Source organism: Astyanax mexicanus, chromosome 8, assembly GCF_023375975.1.
Source record: "Astyanax mexicanus isolate ESR-SI-001 chromosome 8, AstMex3_surface, whole genome shotgun sequence".
In the NCBI taxonomy this organism is placed as follows: Eukaryota; Metazoa; Chordata; class Actinopteri; order Characiformes; family Acestrorhamphidae; genus Astyanax; species Astyanax mexicanus.
The window spans coordinates 24,054,233-24,073,465 of NC_064415.1; the positions used below are offsets into that span (position 1 = coordinate 24,054,233).

At 34.2% G+C, this 19,233-nt stretch overlaps 3 protein-coding genes across 8 annotated transcripts; all 3 read right to left on the reverse strand.

Moving 5' to 3' along the window:
* Window positions 1-172: 172 nt before the first annotated feature.
* LOC125803853 (transmembrane protein 272-like) lies at window positions 173-8,215 on the reverse strand. 6 transcript variants are annotated; one of them, XR_007440195.1, is made up of 10 exons: window positions 8,043-8,209; window positions 7,711-7,767; window positions 5,557-5,616; window positions 5,240-5,307; window positions 3,984-4,034; window positions 3,667-3,858; window positions 2,004-3,312; window positions 1,870-1,920; window positions 1,118-1,309; window positions 183-801 (listed from the first exon to the last, which is right to left on the reverse strand). XR_007440195.1 is itself a non-coding variant. In XM_049482197.1 (4 exons), the coding sequence occupies exons 1-4, from the start codon at window positions 8,056-8,058 to the stop codon at window positions 3,110-3,112; spliced, it is 468 nt and encodes a 155-aa protein (XP_049338154.1). In that variant the 5' UTR covers window positions 8,059-8,171; the 3' UTR covers window positions 2,819-3,109. The 6 variants fall into 6 exon arrangements, 1 of the variants encoding a protein (XP_049338154.1); XR_007440196.1 differs by having other exon boundaries at window positions 181-801; window positions 1,870-3,312; window positions 5,557-5,613; window positions 8,043-8,211; XR_007440194.1 differs by lacking the exon at window positions 7,711-7,767 and having other exon boundaries at window positions 182-801; window positions 1,870-3,312; window positions 8,043-8,210.
* A 728-nt stretch (window positions 8,216-8,943) lies between these two features.
* LOC125803965 (transmembrane protein 272-like) lies at window positions 8,944-10,366 on the reverse strand. Its single transcript, XM_049482808.1, has 4 exons — window positions 10,306-10,366; window positions 10,068-10,118; window positions 9,518-9,697; window positions 8,944-9,168 (listed from the first exon to the last, which is right to left on the reverse strand). The coding sequence occupies exons 1-4, from the start codon at window positions 10,364-10,366 to the stop codon at window positions 8,987-8,989; spliced, it is 474 nt and encodes a 157-aa protein (XP_049338765.1). The 3' UTR covers window positions 8,944-8,986.
* A 4,820-nt stretch (window positions 10,367-15,186) lies between these two features.
* LOC125803847 (transmembrane protein 272-like) lies at window positions 15,187-19,021 on the reverse strand. Its single transcript, XM_049482189.1, has 4 exons — window positions 18,966-19,021; window positions 16,524-16,574; window positions 16,181-16,372; window positions 15,187-15,778 (listed from the first exon to the last, which is right to left on the reverse strand). Exons 1-4 carry the CDS (start codon window positions 19,012-19,014, stop codon window positions 15,570-15,572), a joined length of 501 nt encoding a protein of 166 aa, XP_049338146.1. The 5' UTR covers window positions 19,015-19,021; the 3' UTR covers window positions 15,187-15,569.
* Window positions 19,022-19,233: the final 212 nt, after the last annotated feature.

Below are 19,233 nucleotides of genomic sequence, written 5' to 3' on the forward strand. Positions count from 1 at the left end.
GCTTCCTCTGCATGCCACTGACCTCTGAGCCTGTTAGATCAGTGGGTGGGGTGGGGGGCTGGACCACCAAACCAGGTTATTTATGCTTTTATAAAGCTAAGAAAATCATACAGTCTAACAGGAAAATTAAGAAAATAATACAATTCTTATTACAAAATGACATATATTGACTTTTTTATTTGCTAAGTTAACACAATGGGTACTTTTAAGATCAGCAAAAAAAGGTTATTGTGACAGGCTTACAAATAACTTTTTTTTCTCTACATGCTTATTTTAGATATATATTTTTGAGATATATCAATAACTCTCAAACTTTTAGACCATGTTTCATCCATGACCAAACTAAAATGTCCAAGTACTTCCTACAAGTCAATTCACAGGAATCTCAATCTAATACATCTCATATACGTAGGCAATAATAGCATTTAGAATCATCTTAGTATTAAAATGTTGTATTTGAACATTTTAGGGTGGTAGATCTCCAGGACCTGGATTGGTCCTTTATAGATACCTATAGATTTCAGTCCTTAATATTTTAGTGCCTGCAGCACATTTTCTGAGGTCACCTGTAGTACCACCTTGGATGCATTGCATAGTTTGACAACCACTGTTACAGATGAAATGCCTCTATGAAACATTTGTACAGAAGATAGGAAATGCAGTACATAAACATTATGAACGCACACAAAAAACACAAGTTGTTGAACCAAAATGCAAACAGGTAAAGGGTCCTCTGACAGTAGTGCCTCCCATTTGAAGAATCATAGTTTGGAGGATATATGGAGTAAACCCAGAAGGTCCCTAAAAAAATGAAAACCATTATAAGCAACATTATGGGCATGTTTCCCAGACAGGGATTAAGCCTAGTCATAATAAAAAAAATCTCAATTTAAAAGACTGTGTAGTCCAACTCTAAGGAATATTATAGGATCCTATAATATTTACCACAGTTAATTTTTGAATGGAAAACAAAAGGCAAAGTGTGGGAACATTTGTGTTCAAAAAAGTACAAATAGTATAAATATAACCTTACATGTACATGGATGTTTAACGTATTTAATAAATCAATAATCTCAATAGTGTTTATTAACGTCTCTTCTTTCACATCATTTCTTACCCATAAGAATCCAGCAAGTGCTGAGAAGGAGGATGCAGAAGATACAGATTGAACATAATTGATTCAGAGCTCCTTCATGCAGAGTGTTCTTCAGGTAGGCCAACATTAGTGATACCGCTCCACATGCTCCAATCATAATCAGATAGGTAGGGATGTGAGGCTGGATTGGACACTCGTGGAAATTAATGGCTCCTGTTGAATTAGGCACATGCAAAACATGATGCTATCATTAAGGTTTCTTCATGCCAGATTGTATAATTAAGTGGCTAATTATAATCCATCTTTTCATATTTTGTTTATATATTTCTGTCACATCCTTGCCCTGTTCCCTGTCATTTCCCATGCCTGTGTCATTACACACGTGTCCTTAGTGCTCCTACCTGTGTTAATTTGTAGCTCTGCCCCTTGTTACCTTTCCCCAGGTGTTCCCTGTTTTCTTTCCGCCTTGTGTATTCATAGCCCTGTGTTTCCTGTCAGTCAGATTATGTGTTTCTTTGTTTATTTAGTTCTTTCTGTTCTGTTTGTTTATTTTTGTATTCTTAATAAACATACTTGCATTTACATCTGCTCTTCAAGTCTCCTACATAAATCAACACAATTTATTTCATATTTAATTTCTAATGACTTATAATAATGACTTAATAATGTATTAATATGTGCAGTCCCACTACTGAAAAATAATAATCATCAACAATCAATCAATAATACTTTGTGAAGTAAGTATATTTAAGGAATATAAATGTGTTGTTTACCTAATCCAGCTGTTGCTGTCAGAACCATCCATGCAATTAGATTCAGCATTACTAAAAGGCAAAAATGCATGGTAATGAAATCCATAATGCTTCGTAACATATATATTCCAAGAGATTCTAAATGTAAGTCTTACCAATAAATGACTTACGGACTCCATCTCTTTCTGCAGTCTCTTTCTGCATGTTCAAAAAGTTCTCACCAAAAACAAATATTCTCTTCAATTCTTAGCGTATTTTCTGGAATTTAAATTCTTCTTAGTGAAGTAATTTCTGGAATGAAATCACTTGATAAAGAGCATGTTTTTCTGTGTTGTGTCGCTCCTGCCAGTGCTGTCCCAGTGTGATTTCGGTTTACAGCACAGCGGTGAATAGACTTGCCTAAGAGCTTTAAGACATCTTCCTCTCTGAGGTTTAGCATTGAGAAACTTTTGCCAAGGCCTACCAGTACTTGTAACTGACATCTAGAATAGTAATCATAGTACTTTTTGTAGCTATTAGTTGCTCACAGAAAAATCTTAAATGTTTATGAGACATGTTGAATTTTTATGTTTTTTTTTGTTACATTATTTCAGTAATACACTTATAAAAAAACTACAGATTGGATTGGTTGTAAAACATCCAAGAATAGAAGCAAACTGGGTCCTAAGGCAAGATGTGGATGAACAAGATAAAAGAGGTGAAAGAGGCAGCTAGAAGGAAACAAGTAGATCTATTTCCTGAAGCTGTAAAGGTGTGAGGCTAGTCTTTCGTGGTTAACCAATATTTAGACTTTTGGATGACAATAAATAATGATTTAACAGGCAGCAAATGTTGGCAATAACTAATTGTCAATTCAAATTGTCCAAATACATAAACAAAAGCAAGTAAATCCATAGCGAAATATAGTCAAAGGACTGTACTACACAATGATGAATCATAAACACTGATAAACAGACTATACACACGTAAATTCAGATTCTTACAATTGTTTCTCAGTTTTTATTTCATATATACAGCCACATAAGCATAACTTTAACATTATAAAGCATTATGAAAGAGATTCGAAAGGAATTATGATATAAAGTTTAATTATACATTTGTATTTTCATAGTTCATAATTAAAATAATTACAAAAATATGATTATTCTTTCATGATTATATTTTTAATAATCCATGGCATTGAAAGATCAGAGGAACACACTGAATTGAATTTCTTTCAGTCGAGAATATAACATTAGACTCATATTCATTACTAATATTCTTAACACACTGTCACTGAGTTCGGATTTTGAGCTCTGCTTTCACAGCATGTTTTGCAGCAGTAACACAACAACGCAAATGCCGTGCTAACATATATGGCATTCGTTATCCAGAAGGCAACCTGGTAGATGATCCTCTCACAGTATTCTGCAGAGTGACGGGACTCGTAGTCTGGTTGATATGCCGTGTACACAAAAACACTTCCTGAAACATAGCAATGCTGATGAGACACTTCCATAAATGTTCTGAGTACACTTTAAAGATGAGCATCAAATTGAGGAACTGTAATTATTAGTCATTTACTGTTGTTTTTTATGTCCTAGACCTGAGAAAATTTGATTAGACATTTTGATAATGCATTAAAAGGTATTTTACTGACTGATCTCAAATCTTGAGCTTACTAATTTACTCTTACATAAAGCTAGTTTCTCAGATAGTTTTTTTTTAAGTATTAATATATAAATATATCCTTCTAACCCCATCCGTTCCCATTTTTTATTCCATAATCTTCTGTTTTCTTCATTAAATTCTCTCAATATTTCTAGATTTTTTTCTTACCTATGATGAACCAAATGGGACAGAATAGGAGGAGGAGAAAATTCAGAATTCTGCATGGAAGAACAGCTATGCCATCTGACTGGCTGCAGTAAAAGAAGGGGAATATCTGTAGACACAGACAGGCCACTCCTCCCACCAGCAGGTACATTGGAACCATTAGTTGTTTTGGACAGTCGAAAAGGTGTTTTGCCCCTTTAAGAGAGGAAAGGGGAACACAGTCAGAACTAAAGATGACATCTTCAGCATCTGGATATATTGTAAGATTTGGAAACACTACAATGTCCTGAGACAATCAGCATTACTGTAGATTCACTTACCTAAAACAATAATGACAATAGGCATAAGACTTAACAGAACACTCATTCGAACTGGAATAAAGAAAGAGAGATTTTCAAATCAAATCAAATTAGAAACAATTTAAACATTAACCATATTACAAATTTACAAAGAGACAGATTTGTCATTAAAAACATGATCAGCATAAAAACAATACAGGTCCTGAGTATGTATCCTAAATATTTGAATATATTCAACTTTTACACTTTTATCTATTCTACATATCGAAAAACTAGTTAGTAATAATTAATATGCAGTTGAGACACACCCAAAGTGCCTTTATTGTCCTATGAAACTGATAACTAACAAAACTGCTCATTGAATTTGCTCATTGTATGGCCTTCATATTTGACTGTACACAACTTTAATAATGCAATTTTCATGAAGCAGCTAACAAGGCCTCTGATACACAAACATGTGTTAATTGGAAGAAAAAAAAACACTACACAAAACATTACCTAATGGTACTTAGATAATAGTTTTATTCTTACCTCAGTAGTATTTGTTCCACATTGCCTGAATGCAGTAATCTAATACTTTTACTCCTGCAGATCAGACAATGTGGAACAAAAACTACTGCATGCATGATCTGTTTCTGTTTCATACATGACTTCACTAAAGGATATTGTTAGATCAGCACGTCTTCTCAAAATGTAAAGGAAACACGTAGAAAAAAACTCATTTCCACACCGTTTCAAAGTAAAAGTGCTTAAAATAATGCCCAGAACTTCCTTAACATATGTAAAAATTTATATACACTCTCAGACACATGTTCAAAGAAGTCACTGGTGTGCTACCGTGTTATTTTTATCTACTAAAGGACACAATTGAACCTAAAGAATCCTGCTAAGTACAGGATACAGCTGCATTTTGTAATATGGTGAATAAAATGGTTAGAAAAAGTGGTATATAAAAATTAATGTGACGTTCATATCATAACATTTTATCTGAACTTAAAAATTTACAAACAAAATAAAATATGGACCCTTTTAAGTAAATTGCTGGTAAGTAAAGATGTAATTGCAGGTGATTTATCTAAATGCCCTTTGTAACACACTGTGGTACACTGTTACTTTTGGGCATCCACCTTTCTAACATAAACCTAAAATATATTTTTTATTATTTTCCAGTTGTTGAATCCCTATTCCCAAGTTTTTGACCTTTTTTCATTTCACACACAGATTCAGACTTATAGATAAGGACAGAGCTCTTATGAAATAACACAGTTGGTAGATACCTGAGCAAATTGATCCTCCATGAAAAAAGACATTGGAAGCCAATCCCATCTTACAAACTACTTTCTTTCTGAATAGAACATAAAAAACAGAAAGATTAACATCCTGTCATTAGCCAACAGACATAGATTATTTTATCTTATCTTAGATTAGCTCTAGCTACAGTGCGTTTACTCTTACACATAATAAGCCAAACATTTCAATTGATCCTGAATATGCTCTAGGCTATATTTCAATTCATGATGCATTCCATGTCAAATAAATATCTTATAGAGTGCTTCTTTCCATAATACAGAAGAATGATTTCACATTTACTCACCTGCTGTGTAGAAGAAATGTGAATGCAGTTCATCTGTGGCCGGTCCTTGATGTTATCCTTCTAGATGGAGAAATACTTGTGCATATAAATCTTATTTCTTAAGTTTCAACTCCACCCACCAAAGATACTTTATTAATGATGCCTATTATGAGTTAGGAAGGAAGCCTGTCTAACTAGTTGAGAACACAGTTGAGAAATGTCACACCTAAACTAGCAGACTACACCTCAGTATGGTGAAAGCAGAATGTACCAGTCTTTTCTTCATACATACAAAGTTTGCATTTAATTTTGTAGAATCTTCACAGTAACAAATTTCTGTAGTTTTCACAGCATCAGTACTAAATAGCAGTGTATCTCTTACTTTAAAACCTGTGTACTGTTGATCTGCAAAAAATCATGAAAGGTGAATTGTACTGTATTTCTTCTAGTCACAGTACAGTAGTCCTATTTTTAAGTGAAATATTTTTAGCAGTTAAAAAAATCATGTTTGCTAATAATTTTCCATTGTTTTCAATTCAGATTCTGTTTTATTTTTATACCATGAAGACATACAGTGGGTGCGAAAAATATTCAGACCCCTTTATGTTTTTCACTCTTTATTTCATTACAGCCATTTGCTAAAAATATTTTAGTTTTTTATGTACACTCAGCACCCCATCTTGACAGAAAAAAAAAACAGAAATGTAACCTAATTTTTTGTAGGTTATCCTTCCAACAAGACAATGACCTTAAGCACACAGCTAAAATAACAAAAATAACAAAACAGTGGACAACTCTCAGAACAACTCTGTGAGCATTCCTGACTGGCCAGAGCTAGAGCCCTGACCTAAACTCAATTAAACATCTCTGGAGAGACCTAAAAATGTCTGTCCACCAATGTTCATTATCCAACCTGACAGAACTGGAGATGATCAAGGAAGAATGGCAGAGGATCCCCAAATCCAGGTGTGAAAAACTTGTTGCATTATACCCAAGAAGCTAAGGGTGCTTCTACACAATACTGAGCAAAGGGTCTGAATACTTATGACCATGTGATATTTCAGGATTTGTTTTTTATACATTTGAAAAAAATCAGTCTGTTTTTTTCTGTCTGTGCTGAGTTTACATTAATGAGAAATAAAATGAACTTTTTTTATTTGAGCAAATGGCTGCAGTGAAACAAAGTGTGAAAAATGGATCTGAATACTTTCTATAACCATGATATATACATTTATTATCATGAAGGCATTTATATACACCGTAAGTATATATAGACACAGATCTAAAAGAACAGTCTTTTAGCATAACAGACATAGGCTAGCGCTTGGTAACCTTAGTAAAACTAAGCCTAAGCTAGCATTTTTCAGCTTGTGGTTCACAGTAAATCTGTGTCTGTGAGGAATAAAGGTCTTATTTCTTTCTCTATAATTGAGTAGTGTGTATTATTATTACTGTTCTACTTGACGTTTAGTGGCTACTTTCTGCCATATTATGTTACTGCTCTGCTACATAATGCTAGCTCCACTGCACTGGGACAAAGAAACTTTAGAGAGTCGTACCTTTTTTGTATAGTAAGATTTTATTGCCAAAATAAAGAATTTGTGCATGAAATTTTAATAGATTTTTTTTGTCTGGCAACATTTAATTCATGATGTCAGCAGTTTAGTTAAGAAGCAACCTGGATAAAGGTTGTGTGTTTGCCTAGGTATATAGCTAGCTAGCTTTGTTGCACTAGCTAGAGTGCAAACTCTTTCTCTTTATTTTTCTGAGTTGCAAAAGAGATCAGTATTGTTGTTAGTGAGAGGACACAGCATTAAAACTCCTCTCACTTCAGCCATCAGCGCAGACTCAGTTTACATATTCACATATATATAGCAAAATAAAACAGAAAACAAAACTATTTTTCAATATTTCCAAACAATCAGTGATTCTGTTCATATATATAAAAAAAATAAATCAAATATCTCAAAATAACAAATAATAAAACAAATTCCCAAATAGTTACATTCAAACCAAAAATACATAAAAGCTCATACGGAGCCATATTTAGTACATCTGACCATGCAGTCAGAGCATCAGCTGGTCTATAAAACAAGCACTATACAAAGAGGTGACATTATAAGTTAAACACTACCCCCTACTGTCCAAAACTAGTAACGCACAAATACAACATACCTGAGTTGCAAAAGAGATCAGTATTGTTGTTAGTGAGAGGACACAGCATCAAAACTCCTAAAATAATATAAAGAGAGCAAAAATCTCAACATTTCAGTAGCTAGACCATATAATCAGTGCTTTAGTTAGCTAGCTGTGACCTACAAATACACTAGCTTCACCCATCCCCCACACTCAACAGAAATCCCCCTTTTACAACTACAAGCTCAACAGAGAGCATATTTTTAATATTTTCCAGCACTACTATAATCAATTTACACTCAAACAGAACACTTTCACTCGTTATTTTAAACCTCATGTGGGTTTTGCTTTTCACAAGTTGCTCTACGTACCTCTCACTTCAGCCATCAGCGCAGACTAAAGGAGGGAACGGAGACCCTGCTCTTTTTACCCGCACTTCTCTTAAAGGGGCAGCACCGTTTTTAAATGTTTTTAACATTTCTCTTTTTTTTTTGCCTTGACATTTTTAAACATTTGTGAACAAAAACTATGAACTACTAATCGTGATGCAGATTTATATGAAATGAAATAAAATAAAAATAATAAACAAATAAAATATTTTAGGAATCTGTTTTTTTTACATCTGTTACACTAGCTCCATTAGCTTATATGGTTCATTGCATGCAGAAATGTCTCGAAGGCTCAGGACAGCAGTGTTGTGTCTTTTCAAAATGTAAAACCACAAAATTTTATTTATTCGGTACCTATACTTAATAAAGCTTTTATAAAGTCGAATGAAAATGATGCAATAAATGATGTGACAAAACAGTGTGTTGTATGGATCCCTTAAGATGACAAAATGTAAAACAAGAATAATAATAATGACTTATTAATGTGTGGCAACAAGATAATTGAGTTATATGTCATCCTCTATGATTTCATTATCTTGTTCCTATGCCTTGATAAGTCGTGGTCACATATTAGGATCTCATTTCCACTTTTTTAAAAGTTGTGGCCACACATGATTTATTTATTTTTTTACATGATATCACTTTAGATTGAAAAGAGCATGTAAAATATTTTTTAAATAATATTATTGTACAATATTATTTTAATAGAGTACAATTCTGTGTTTTGATTGTTTTGTTCATTTTTTTCAATAATAAAATACTGTAAAATATAGAGAGCAGTTACATTCAACAGCCAGACCACTCTGTTTTTAGAATGAATAAAGAAAAAAACATTTATTGCTACTCAAAACATATAATGTCATCTTTTTTTCAGAGGGGTTAAACACGGACACAAAACAGAATGGCTAACCTCTTCGCTTTTTTTTTTACTCATTACACATCGAACAAACTGCCCTGCAACAAATAATCAGGAAAAAAATTCCTGACATAATGTAGCCCTGTGTGGTGGTCCAGAAGGCAAACAAGTAGAGGGTCTTATTGCAGTACGGCTCTCCAGGTACAGTCGAGTTGTAGTTGGGGGGGTAGATGGAGTAGATCCACACACTGCCTGTAAAAACAGTAGACAAAACCAAATGACAAAAAGGCATTTGAAAAATTCTCAATATCAAAATGAACTGTTTTTAAATAGACTTTCATAAAAAAGAAGTCTGTTTGGCTGCTGGTAAATAACTTTATATTGTTTGACATTTTAATAAAGTCACCCAAATTAGCCAAAATTTAGATATTCGGTTTCATATTTGGTTATTGATCGATATTTTACCTTATTTTACCTATTTATACACTTTAATTTAAATATTTAGTTAACTTCATAAAAAAAAAATAATAATAATTTTATCTTAATATCTATTCTGTTTTTCATTCTTAGTCTCCTCCCCTCCACTCCGCCCCCTGCTCACCAGTGATGGTCCAGCAGAACATAAAGAGGCTCAACAGGCCCATCCAGACAACACAGAGGAAATTCATTGCATCAAATGGCATGCAGATGAACAGAATTGTGACTGCACTTAACACCCCAAACACCAGCACATACACAGGGATGTTGTGCTGTAGGGGACAATCTTTGAGATACACTGCACCTGAAAGAGTGAGAAAGAGAGAGAGCGAGAGAGAGAGAGAGAGAGAGAGAGAGAGAGAAAGAAAGAAAGAAAGAAAGAAAGAAAGATGTGAAAATACAGAGTACAAAAAATACTTAAGATTAAACCAGAATGTCATTTTGACCTTTTGACCATTTTGACCAAGTTTCCTTTCCACATGGTTAGAGAGTAATTGCATTCAAATAAACTTGCCAGAATAAAATAATAAAAAAATAAAACAGTATTTTAGAAAGAATGTATGAAACATTGCAGGGGAGGTTGCACCACGAGACTGATACCATTAATTTTAATATTTACACCCTTTCAATTTAAAGGAAAAATAATTACGAACTGCTGCTTTAACATAACTTACCTATGGTGATCTCTGCAATGGTTATAGCCAACAAAAACAGTTTGCTGAGCCCTGTGTTTTTTTAAACAAAACAAAATCTCAGATATATTTAAAATTGCTTTTTTTCAGTACAATTAAAATACTTAATGTTAGACGGTAGCATGCATGTTACACTACATACATTGTATATACATAATCATTTATTTACTTGATTAGAATTTTACTTGACATGTTATTGTGAGGTTCAGGGTCTACTTACATATGTAAGGCACGCTTATATCTTGTGCATCCTTTAGTATACCCCACAAGTCTGAATCCATGTTGTTCACCTACATTAAGAGAGTCAGATCTCAAAATAACAATGCAGACAGTAACCCACCCCACCACAGGCAAAAATAAGAAGTTAATTGGGTTTGATTTGTACTTCAGTAGACTTGAACTTCAGTAGTAACTGGCCAAAGTCATTCTGTATTTAAATCCCATTATTAAATTCACCATTGTGCTCATTAGTGCACAACCGTCTCCTTAGAGTTACTGTGTATATTTAGATTGTTCCTCATAAAATTCCTTGTAAACAGTAAAAGTCAACATTTAAGGCAAAGCAAGGCAAGTTTAGTGCCAAAATGCAAATGCAGTTGGAACAAAAAAAATTGAGTGTGGATTCTAGCCTTTGTAAAATAATTGACTCTGAGACGACCACACACACCAAAGGAAGATGGTAACCATGTGCTAAGTATTACAATTATACAATGTTTCATCAAAAGAACATGAAAATGAAAAAAGTCATATACTAGTGTAAATAACAAAATAATCATAATATTATTATCAGACATCAAAACCCTTCTAAATAACTTTTAATTGGTTATACTTAATGGGCATGACTTATCCCTTTTTTTAATTAGTTTTTAATTAGTAATTAGGCTCATCCTATTTTATTGTGGATGTTATTATTAAGTTTTAAATGCAAATAAATGCACAGAATGCAGCACTCTTTGGTGTCTGGTTTCTAAAGACTTGTTTAAACTAAGAGAAATATACTTTATATTTTCCTAATTTTCACTCACCTGTTGCTTCTGAAAGTGTCTCCTCCACTGAGATTTAGGATGCGTTCCAATGCACCAAATACTTAAAACTCACTTTGTCTCAAGAATTGACTCTTTTATACTTGATTGCCTGGAAAAGTTATACTTCCCCTATTTAATACATTTCCTATTAGGTTATATTTTAATTATGCTCCATTATTGGTCCACTCCAGCTTTTCTGCTTAGATCAGCTGTTAGTATTGTCCAGCTCAGCTGCTCTCCTTATAACTTTCTTTCAAGGTTTCAATTTCACAGTTTGTCACAGTATTAACTCTTTGTGTTTGGGGTATATAGTATAAAATATCAAGTTTAACTGCTATTTCTAAAATAGGGGTCCAAACACTAACTGTGTGGGAATCCTGTAAATTTTTTCTATGATGTCTGTGAAATTTAAATGTATGACTGTAAATGGTGTTGTGTGGGAATGAGTGGAAATATTGATTAGACTTTGGTGCTCCTTGAGGTTTGCATAGTAACAGAAACCAAATTGACCAAGAATCTACTATCAGAACAAAAAAAATGAATAAAATGGCACATATTGATAAAAAGTGTTGGAATGATAATATAAATCATAAAACAGATTGTAACAAAGCAAAATTCTGGTCTTGCTGCATAAATTTGAGTGAAGCTGGTTTGATTTTAAATCTTGATGTTGTCCTATTACTGGATGTTTCACTGTACATTGAGGGGTTTCTTCTGTATTCAAAAGTAATAACAAGACAACAAAAGCAGAAATGTTTTTATCTGATCTAAATTGAAAATTGTGAGTAAGCATGTGAACACAGAAGTAACACACACTCAAACACACACATTACATTTAAAACAGCAATTCTCATTCTCATTATTTCAGTTCTCATTTCAGTTTAATGGTTCATTTAGTACTGTATTGTAATGCTGACTCTGGATGATATGTTTATTTTACTTCAGGATACAGTACTTATTTTCCCACCTTTTTGTCAGATAGTGTGGACCGTATACATCTACAATACTTTACCTACAAATTACCTTAATTTATTTATGCAGAATTGAATTAATAAAGGATCATCATGATAGTAAAGATAATCTGTCTTACTAATAAGGCATGTTGTTAAAAATAGCATTATAAAACCTATAAAAAAACTCCCATCTTTGAAGTGTTTCTTTTTGGCATGTATTAACATTGTTAATATTGTTTTTTTGTTTCTGAAATCAAGGGTATTAAAAATGATTATCATGCTTTGGTTGGAGTAAATCTCTCTGTTGTCCAGGAAAGGCTTTCTACTAGATGCTGGAGCATTTCTGTGAGCGTATGATTGCAACACCAGGGTTAAATAGGTTTAAAGGTAATGTATTTGTCCATGACATGGTGGATATTGATATAATTTATTTATTAGTCAATGTTGATATTTAATTATTGTGTGAAAAGCTTAGAAGCTTTCTTTCTCATTTGTTGAGGTTATTTGTGAGGCTTAAGTTTGTCTGGTGGGTTATGGATGGTTATGTGTTTGTTAGGGGTTTAAGTTGTACTGTTGGGTTGGCAGGTGGATAAGGGTCTCTACCAATGAGCTACTATTTGAAGTCTTGTACTTTTACTTAAATATTGCATTTGATTTCCCAACATTTTTCATCTACATTCCTTTGTTCTTACCCTTAGGAATCCAGCAAATGCTGAGATGATGCAGAAGATATAAACTGTGCAGAACTGACTCAGAGCTCAGTTATGCAGGCTGTTCTTCAGTCAGACCAACATCAGAGCTAGGACAGCACAGGTTTCAACCATAATCAGATATGTAGGAATATAAGGCTGAATTGGACACTCATTGAAAAAAAATGTTTCTTCCTAATGTAAGTAAATAACCTTAGAAATGTATAATATGAAAAAAGAATACATGGGGTTATAATAAATCTTTTTTTGTTTTACATATTTAAAAAAAACATGTCAGGATGCATAAGAAAAGATTAAAAGAAAAATAATAATAATCCAAGAATAAATAATTGGTTCATTGTCACATGAGTTTTTTTTAAGGAGAATAAATATTAGCTGTAGTTCTGGAAGGAGATCATTTCTAAACAGTGAATTGTTCAGTGCTGTATCCTGCTGTTACTGGCCTAGTGTGATTTTGTTTTACAGCATAGTGGTGAATAGACTTGCCTAAGAGCATTGAGACAACTTCCTCTCTGAGTTTTAATATTGAGAAACTCATATATGTTTTTTTTTTTTTTTTTACCCCAGTATACAGTAGTTTTGGGTGTTCTTTGTTCAACAGAATTGACCATATTTTCCCACATTTTGGTCTGATATAACCTTTTTTAACTACAAATTACCATAATTCATTAATATAGAACTATCTAATTATATAAAGCCAGAATTTATAAGGGAGTGATGTGTGGATAACCATGATAGTAAAGAATAATCTAGTATAATAATAATAATGGAAGTTGTTGAAAAAAAATCAATAAAATGAATGTGCCACAATGTTAATATTGGTACTGTACCTCCTCTGTAATATTGAGAAACTCATGTCCCAGGCCAACCACAGTACTTCTAATGCCATGTAGACAGATACTTGATTACACACAGGTGGATTCTGTTTATCATCATCAGTCATTTAGGTCAACATTGGATAATTCAGAAATCCTCACAGAACTTCTGAAGTGAGTTTGCTGCAGTGAAAGTAAAGGGGCCGAATAATATTGCAGGCCCCACTTTTCAGTTTTTTATTTTTAGAAAAAGTTTGCGTTCCACTTCATGATTGTGTCACACTTGTTGTTGATTCTTCACAAAAAAATGACTATTTCATATCTTTATGTTTAAAGCCTGAAATGTGGCAAAGGGTTGAAAAGCTTAAGGGGCAGAATACTTTTGCAAGGCATTGTATTTCAGTATAAATATTATCACATTTCTAAAATATAATTTAGCTTAAATGCTCCATAAACCCATTCATTTTAGACTTATTTAAAGCATAGTGTCTAACAAACATTTTTTTAATGGTAGTTCTACTAATTATTTGCAGTTAAAAAAATGCCCAACTTGTCTAAAGGCAGGACATGATGAAATAGAGAACAGATAGCTAGAGGCACGAAGAGGAACTATTTCCTGAAATCACAAGTGAGCACTAGGCTTTAAGGTTTGACTCATTAAATTTTATTTAATCTTTACTTAATCTGTTCAAAGCCTAATCTTGATCTGTCTATCTGACCTTTATATTCTTGAGTGTTACGAGTTATTTGAATCTTAATGTCACGTCTGATGCCGTAGGCGCTTCTGTTCCTCCCACACACAGCTCTAACAGAGGTTTTTAGTTAGACAACTACACTACCCAAAACGCACCACCCGCTGACATCACACACACACCCACTCACGTGACACCTCACCTGTTTCTTCCAGGAAGCCCTGAATACTGATTACCTGCTTTATAAAAGAGCACTCCACGCACACACCTGTTCCGCGTATTGTTTGGTTTATCCACTTTACAAAGCCGTATTATTCCTGTGATTGTTTTTTTTTTCGTGTATGACCTTGCTTTTTGTTTCTTCAACTTTGTTTCTTTTTTCCTGCGCCTCTAATTGTGGATTTTCTGTGTTTGACCTGGACTGTTTATTCGCTTACCCGTTTTGGATTATCTCTACTACTGGATCTATCCTGTATGAACGGACTGTCTCCCTGTTTATGGTATGGTTTATTCTACGTGGTTCCTGTTTGCTGGTGTTACACTGCTTCTGTTTTTGACTACCCCTGTACCATACAAACTTTTAATAAAAGCCAAAATCTGTCTTTGCAAGTGTCTGTATTCCGTCCGCATTATTATGACACCTTAAGTAATCCTTTATATTTACTTTCGGAAAGAATATTTCGATTGTAGGCATTGGCAATGATAACCTGACCTCCTTAAAAGTGTTAGTGAGCACTACAATCATCTACTGTAGCCGGTTTCCTTGATCAATAATGTACCAAATTGGGTAGGGGAGGTTGGCCTCTCTTAAAGTTTCTCGCACAGGCATCAGGCACTTAGACCACATATGAAAGTTCCTATGAGCAGTTTCCAAATACAAATGCAACATTTCAGATCACCTCCAGACCTTTTATTTCTTTAATTTGTACAGAAATAATGTGGGACAGGTGGGTCACACCTGAGGTGATGTGCAGAAGCAACATTACAAAAAACTTTTCACAGCAATGTAACAGTATACAGTAACATTAGTGAGCATTGTGAGATCAGAAGAATTAATTTTACATTTTCATTTTACGTAATACTTTTGAATAACTCAATTAAAATAGTTATAAAAATATATTGTACATTTAATTCATAATATTACTTTTAAAGATTCATAGTTCTTGAAAGAAGGAAAGAGAAACACACTCTGATTTTTTTTTATCCATCCAGAGGATATCATCATTATCATCAGACTCTTAAAACAAATCTAAAGGTGCCACAGTGCTACATCAGTCCACGTTGCAGTTTTAACACACTGTGTTTACAGAGCACTGCCTTTTTCTAGCTCTTATTTCACAGCATTTAATACCGCAACGAACAAAAAAAAACACTAGAACACAAACATATATGATATTTGTAAGCCAGAAGGCAACCTGGTAGAGGATCCGCTCACAATATTCTGCAGAATGACGAGACTTGTAGTCTGGTTGATATGCCATGTAAACAAAAACACTTCCTGAAACAGAGTTTAAAAGATACATAAGAATGCTGATGAGACACTTTTATTTTAAGTTTTGATCCTGTCTTAGACTTGACAATGCAATTTGATAATGTACTAGCAGGTAAAGAAATAATAAATTTTATTTATTTCTAATTTTACACTTTTTATACCCACTTTGAAAGGCCAATAACCCAATCCCTGTTCATAACCCTATTACTAGTAATGCTAAAGTCTACCATATTCAAAGCAGAAATCTAATTATAAATTGGTTCATATTTGTCTTGAGTGTTCTCATTTTCTGATTACCCAAGTCTGATGTTCTGCGGTAATAGACTTATGAAGTACATGCAAATGCACTGACTGATTGCACTTCTTTTTTTTTTTTTTTTACATTTCTAGACTTTCTTTCAATCTCACCTATGATGAACCAGATGGGACAGAAGAGGAGGAGGAGAAAATTCAGAATTCTGCATGGAAGAACGACTATGCTGTCTGACTGGCTGCAGTAAAAGAAGGGGAATATCTGTAGACACAGACAGGCCACTCCTCCCACCAGCAGGTACATTGGAACCAATGGCTGCTTTGGACAGTCGAAAAGGTGTTTTGCCCCTTTAAGAGAGGAAAGCAAAAACAGTCAGTTACAAGCATCTGGATAAATTGTGAGATTTGGAAAATGTACAATGTCACGAGTCAATCGGGATTACTTTATGTGAAAACTATTTCTTTATTGCACATAAACTCACAGGATAAATTCACTTACCTAGACCAGTGATGACAACAGGCATAAGGCTGATAAGAAGTCTTGCTCTTGCTGAAAGTATGGAAAGAGAAATGAATAAACATTAAAGGTGTCATTCAATAGTTTTTTCATTATTAAACAATTATAAAACAATTATAACATGTGTAGTTGTGGTCTCTTGTATAAATGAATGCCATGTGAGCTGGTTTTTGTGAAAATAAAAAGTGCTCCAGTGATCCGGAGGGTGGCGATAGGATTTCGGCTCTTGCTCATGAATATTAATACATACACACAGACTAATAACAGTCTTTGTAATGTCATATGTTACTTAACAACCTGTGTAATGCCCTGCATCTGTAAATCTGACAGAGATCATATGTAAACCTAGTTACTTACACACAGAAATGTGTGGATTTTTACTTTCTTGACCTGGACTACCCACCTCTCCTTACACAAGATAGCTAGCTAGTTAAGTAACTAGTTTAAACAGAACTGTTCTAAACATACACACCTATCACCTACCATCTCAGTTGTACTTTGCTGGTGGTGTTCCATAGACAAATTCTAACCTTTGTTCCTTAGCTCTGAATTACTGGGCAAAGCATATAACACTGATGTGTTGTTTGCACAAATAACACAGGAAAAAAAATTATCCTAGCGCTGTTAGCTCCCGTCTGCCTGGCTTCAGTTCTACCTGTGGGCGGTCGCAAGCCAAGGTGGGCGAGGCCATTAATACTTATTCACGGGTTGAGGTAGACACTTTGCTTTTCCTGACAGCAATTATAAAATCTGACTTCCCAGCACCAGTGCCTAAAGGTGTTCCTGGTCCGTTTCAAATAAATTGACTTTCCATTATAAATGTTTTTTTCTATATTGTGGTAAAATACAAGTGTAATGCAGTCTGGTACATGTGCCTTACTTCAAAAACCTTATGAGCTATCTAGAACTAAAATTATGAAGTTATGAAGGTTCTGGGTGACTGAAGAGCAGAGATTGAACATTGACATTTTCTGCAAACGAACAGTGTTACGTGTCTGCATGTTCGTCTCTCTCTTTCTCTCTCGCACGCTTGCTCGCTCTCTCTCTCTCTCCCTCTCTCCCTGTCTCTCTCTCTATAGGTTGCACATCCTGTCAATCATCATTGAGCATGCTGCCGGCTAACCAATTGAGTGGAGACTGAGGCGGGGCTTCCAGTATAAAAGCTGCGTGAAGGAGCTGCGTGGCAGCCTGCCGGCTCACATACTGACCACTTGTTTGCACGCTCCGTTTTTATTGTGGTTGCACTCTGTTTTATTGCTTTTGTCAGAAACTAGTCAAGATCTTGTTTGAGTGGGAACGTTCTCTGTGTTACTGAAGTAGTGCTTTATTCAAAAGCTCTGTTTTGGTTCAGTCCTGAATTTTATATCTTTCTCCCCCTCAGATTGAGAACAGGTTAGACTGTGCGCGCACCTACATTCCATCACGTAGGTAATTCATTGTATAAGCACATTAGATTAAAAGGGCGGGTACCAACATATGTATTTTTTGTTTTATTAGACTAGTGTAACTAGACAGGTTTTGTTTGTTTATTCCTTTTCTTTTGGGTAGTTAGGCTAGTCTCTTAAAATAGCTTAGTGTGATTTTTGTTTTGTTCTGTTCTTTTCTTTGGTACCGTTCATCTTCTCTTTCTGAGGTGAGGAGTAATCCAAATCATGTCTGTCTCTGATGTTTCCCCTGTTTGTTGAAAAGCCTAAATAAATCTAATTACTTGTTCTGCTTTAAGCTGCCTGCTCTCCAGTCAATTCACTCCTTAGAAACCAGTTTCAAGTTCCACCTTAAGCGATCCATATCTTAATAATGTTACTGGTTCCGCTCTACACCCCTAGACCATGGCCTATTAAGTAGTGGGAACGTAACAAACAGGAACAGTCCAGTCCTGCATTCATGAAATATAGCATAATGTAAAGGTAACCCTTAGATAATAGTTTTATTCTCACTTCAGTATATAGTTGTTTTTGTTCCACATTTCCTTTGTACATCAAATTACTTTTTTCTATTGCAGAAGTCAATGTGAAACAAGAACTGCTGCATGCACGACCTGTGTCTGTTTCAGATTCCTGACATTTGTGACCTTACAGAAGGTTATTTTCAGATCAGCAGCAAAACAGTTCATGGACCTTGGTGTTAACCTGCAATAATGCTCCCATACTACAGATTTTCTTGCCTGTAAAGACATAAATTGCAAGAGATGTATTTGCTAGTGTAATCAATAATCAAAACTGAAAGCCCAGGACTTCCATCTTTCATATATAAATCTGAAACTATTATTTTAAGTTTTTTAGATTTTTATTTAAATTTATTTACTCTATTTAAAACTGTAAAGCTTTTTCTCTGCTCTGATATGTGCCATGCATTTACATATCACTTCCTCACATGAGATTCAGATTTTTAATTAATTATATGTGAATAAAACACAACGCATACCTGAGCAAACTGTTCCTCCATAAAAAAGGACATTACCAGCAAGTCCCATCTTAAATGTCCTGATTAAAGAACAGAAAGATTAAACTTTTGTCATTTGCCAGCAGACATAGAAGTCTTTACAGAAGATAGCAGTATCATTTCCCATTTACTTACCTGTTGCGTAGAAGAAATTTGAATGCAGTTTATCTGTGATAGAAGCTCACTGTTGTCTTTTCAGATGTTGCAGCTCCACCCACCAAAAATACTTTATTAGGAGGGCTATTATGAG

Bases quoted from the DNA above. Each gene is read 5' to 3' on its own strand.
- LOC125803853 (XM_049482197.1), bottom strand. The intron at 3,859-7,710 runs GTATGTTGTATT...CCTCTCTTAAAG, and splicing joins TGATCTCTTTTGCAACTCAG to GGGCAAAACACCTTTTCGAC. The intron at 3,313-3,666 runs GTAAGAAAAAAA...GCTATGTTTCAG, and splicing joins TCCCATTTGGTTCATCATAG to GAAGTGTTTTTGTGTACACG.
- LOC125803965 (XM_049482808.1), bottom strand. From the start codon at position 10,366: ATGGATTCAGACTTGTGGGGTATACTAAAGGATGCACAAGATATAAGC. The intron at 9,698-10,067 runs GTAAGTTATGTT...TCACTCTTTCAG, and splicing joins CATTGCAGAGATCACCATAG to GTGCAGTGTATCTCAAAGAT. The intron at 9,169-9,517 runs GTGAGCAGGGGG...CTGTTTTTACAG, and splicing joins GTTCTGCTGGACCATCACTG to GCAGTGTGTGGATCTACTCC.
- LOC125803847 (XM_049482189.1), bottom strand. From the start codon at position 19,014: ATGGGACTTGCTGGTAATGTCCTTTTTTATGGAGGAACAGTTTGCTCA. The intron at 16,575-18,965 runs GTATGCGTTGTG...CCATACTTTCAG, and splicing joins TGGAGGAACAGTTTGCTCAG to CAAGAGCAAGACTTCTTATC. The intron at 16,373-16,523 runs GTAAGTGAATTT...CCTCTCTTAAAG, and splicing joins TGTTGTCATCACTGGTCTAG to GGGCAAAACACCTTTTCGAC.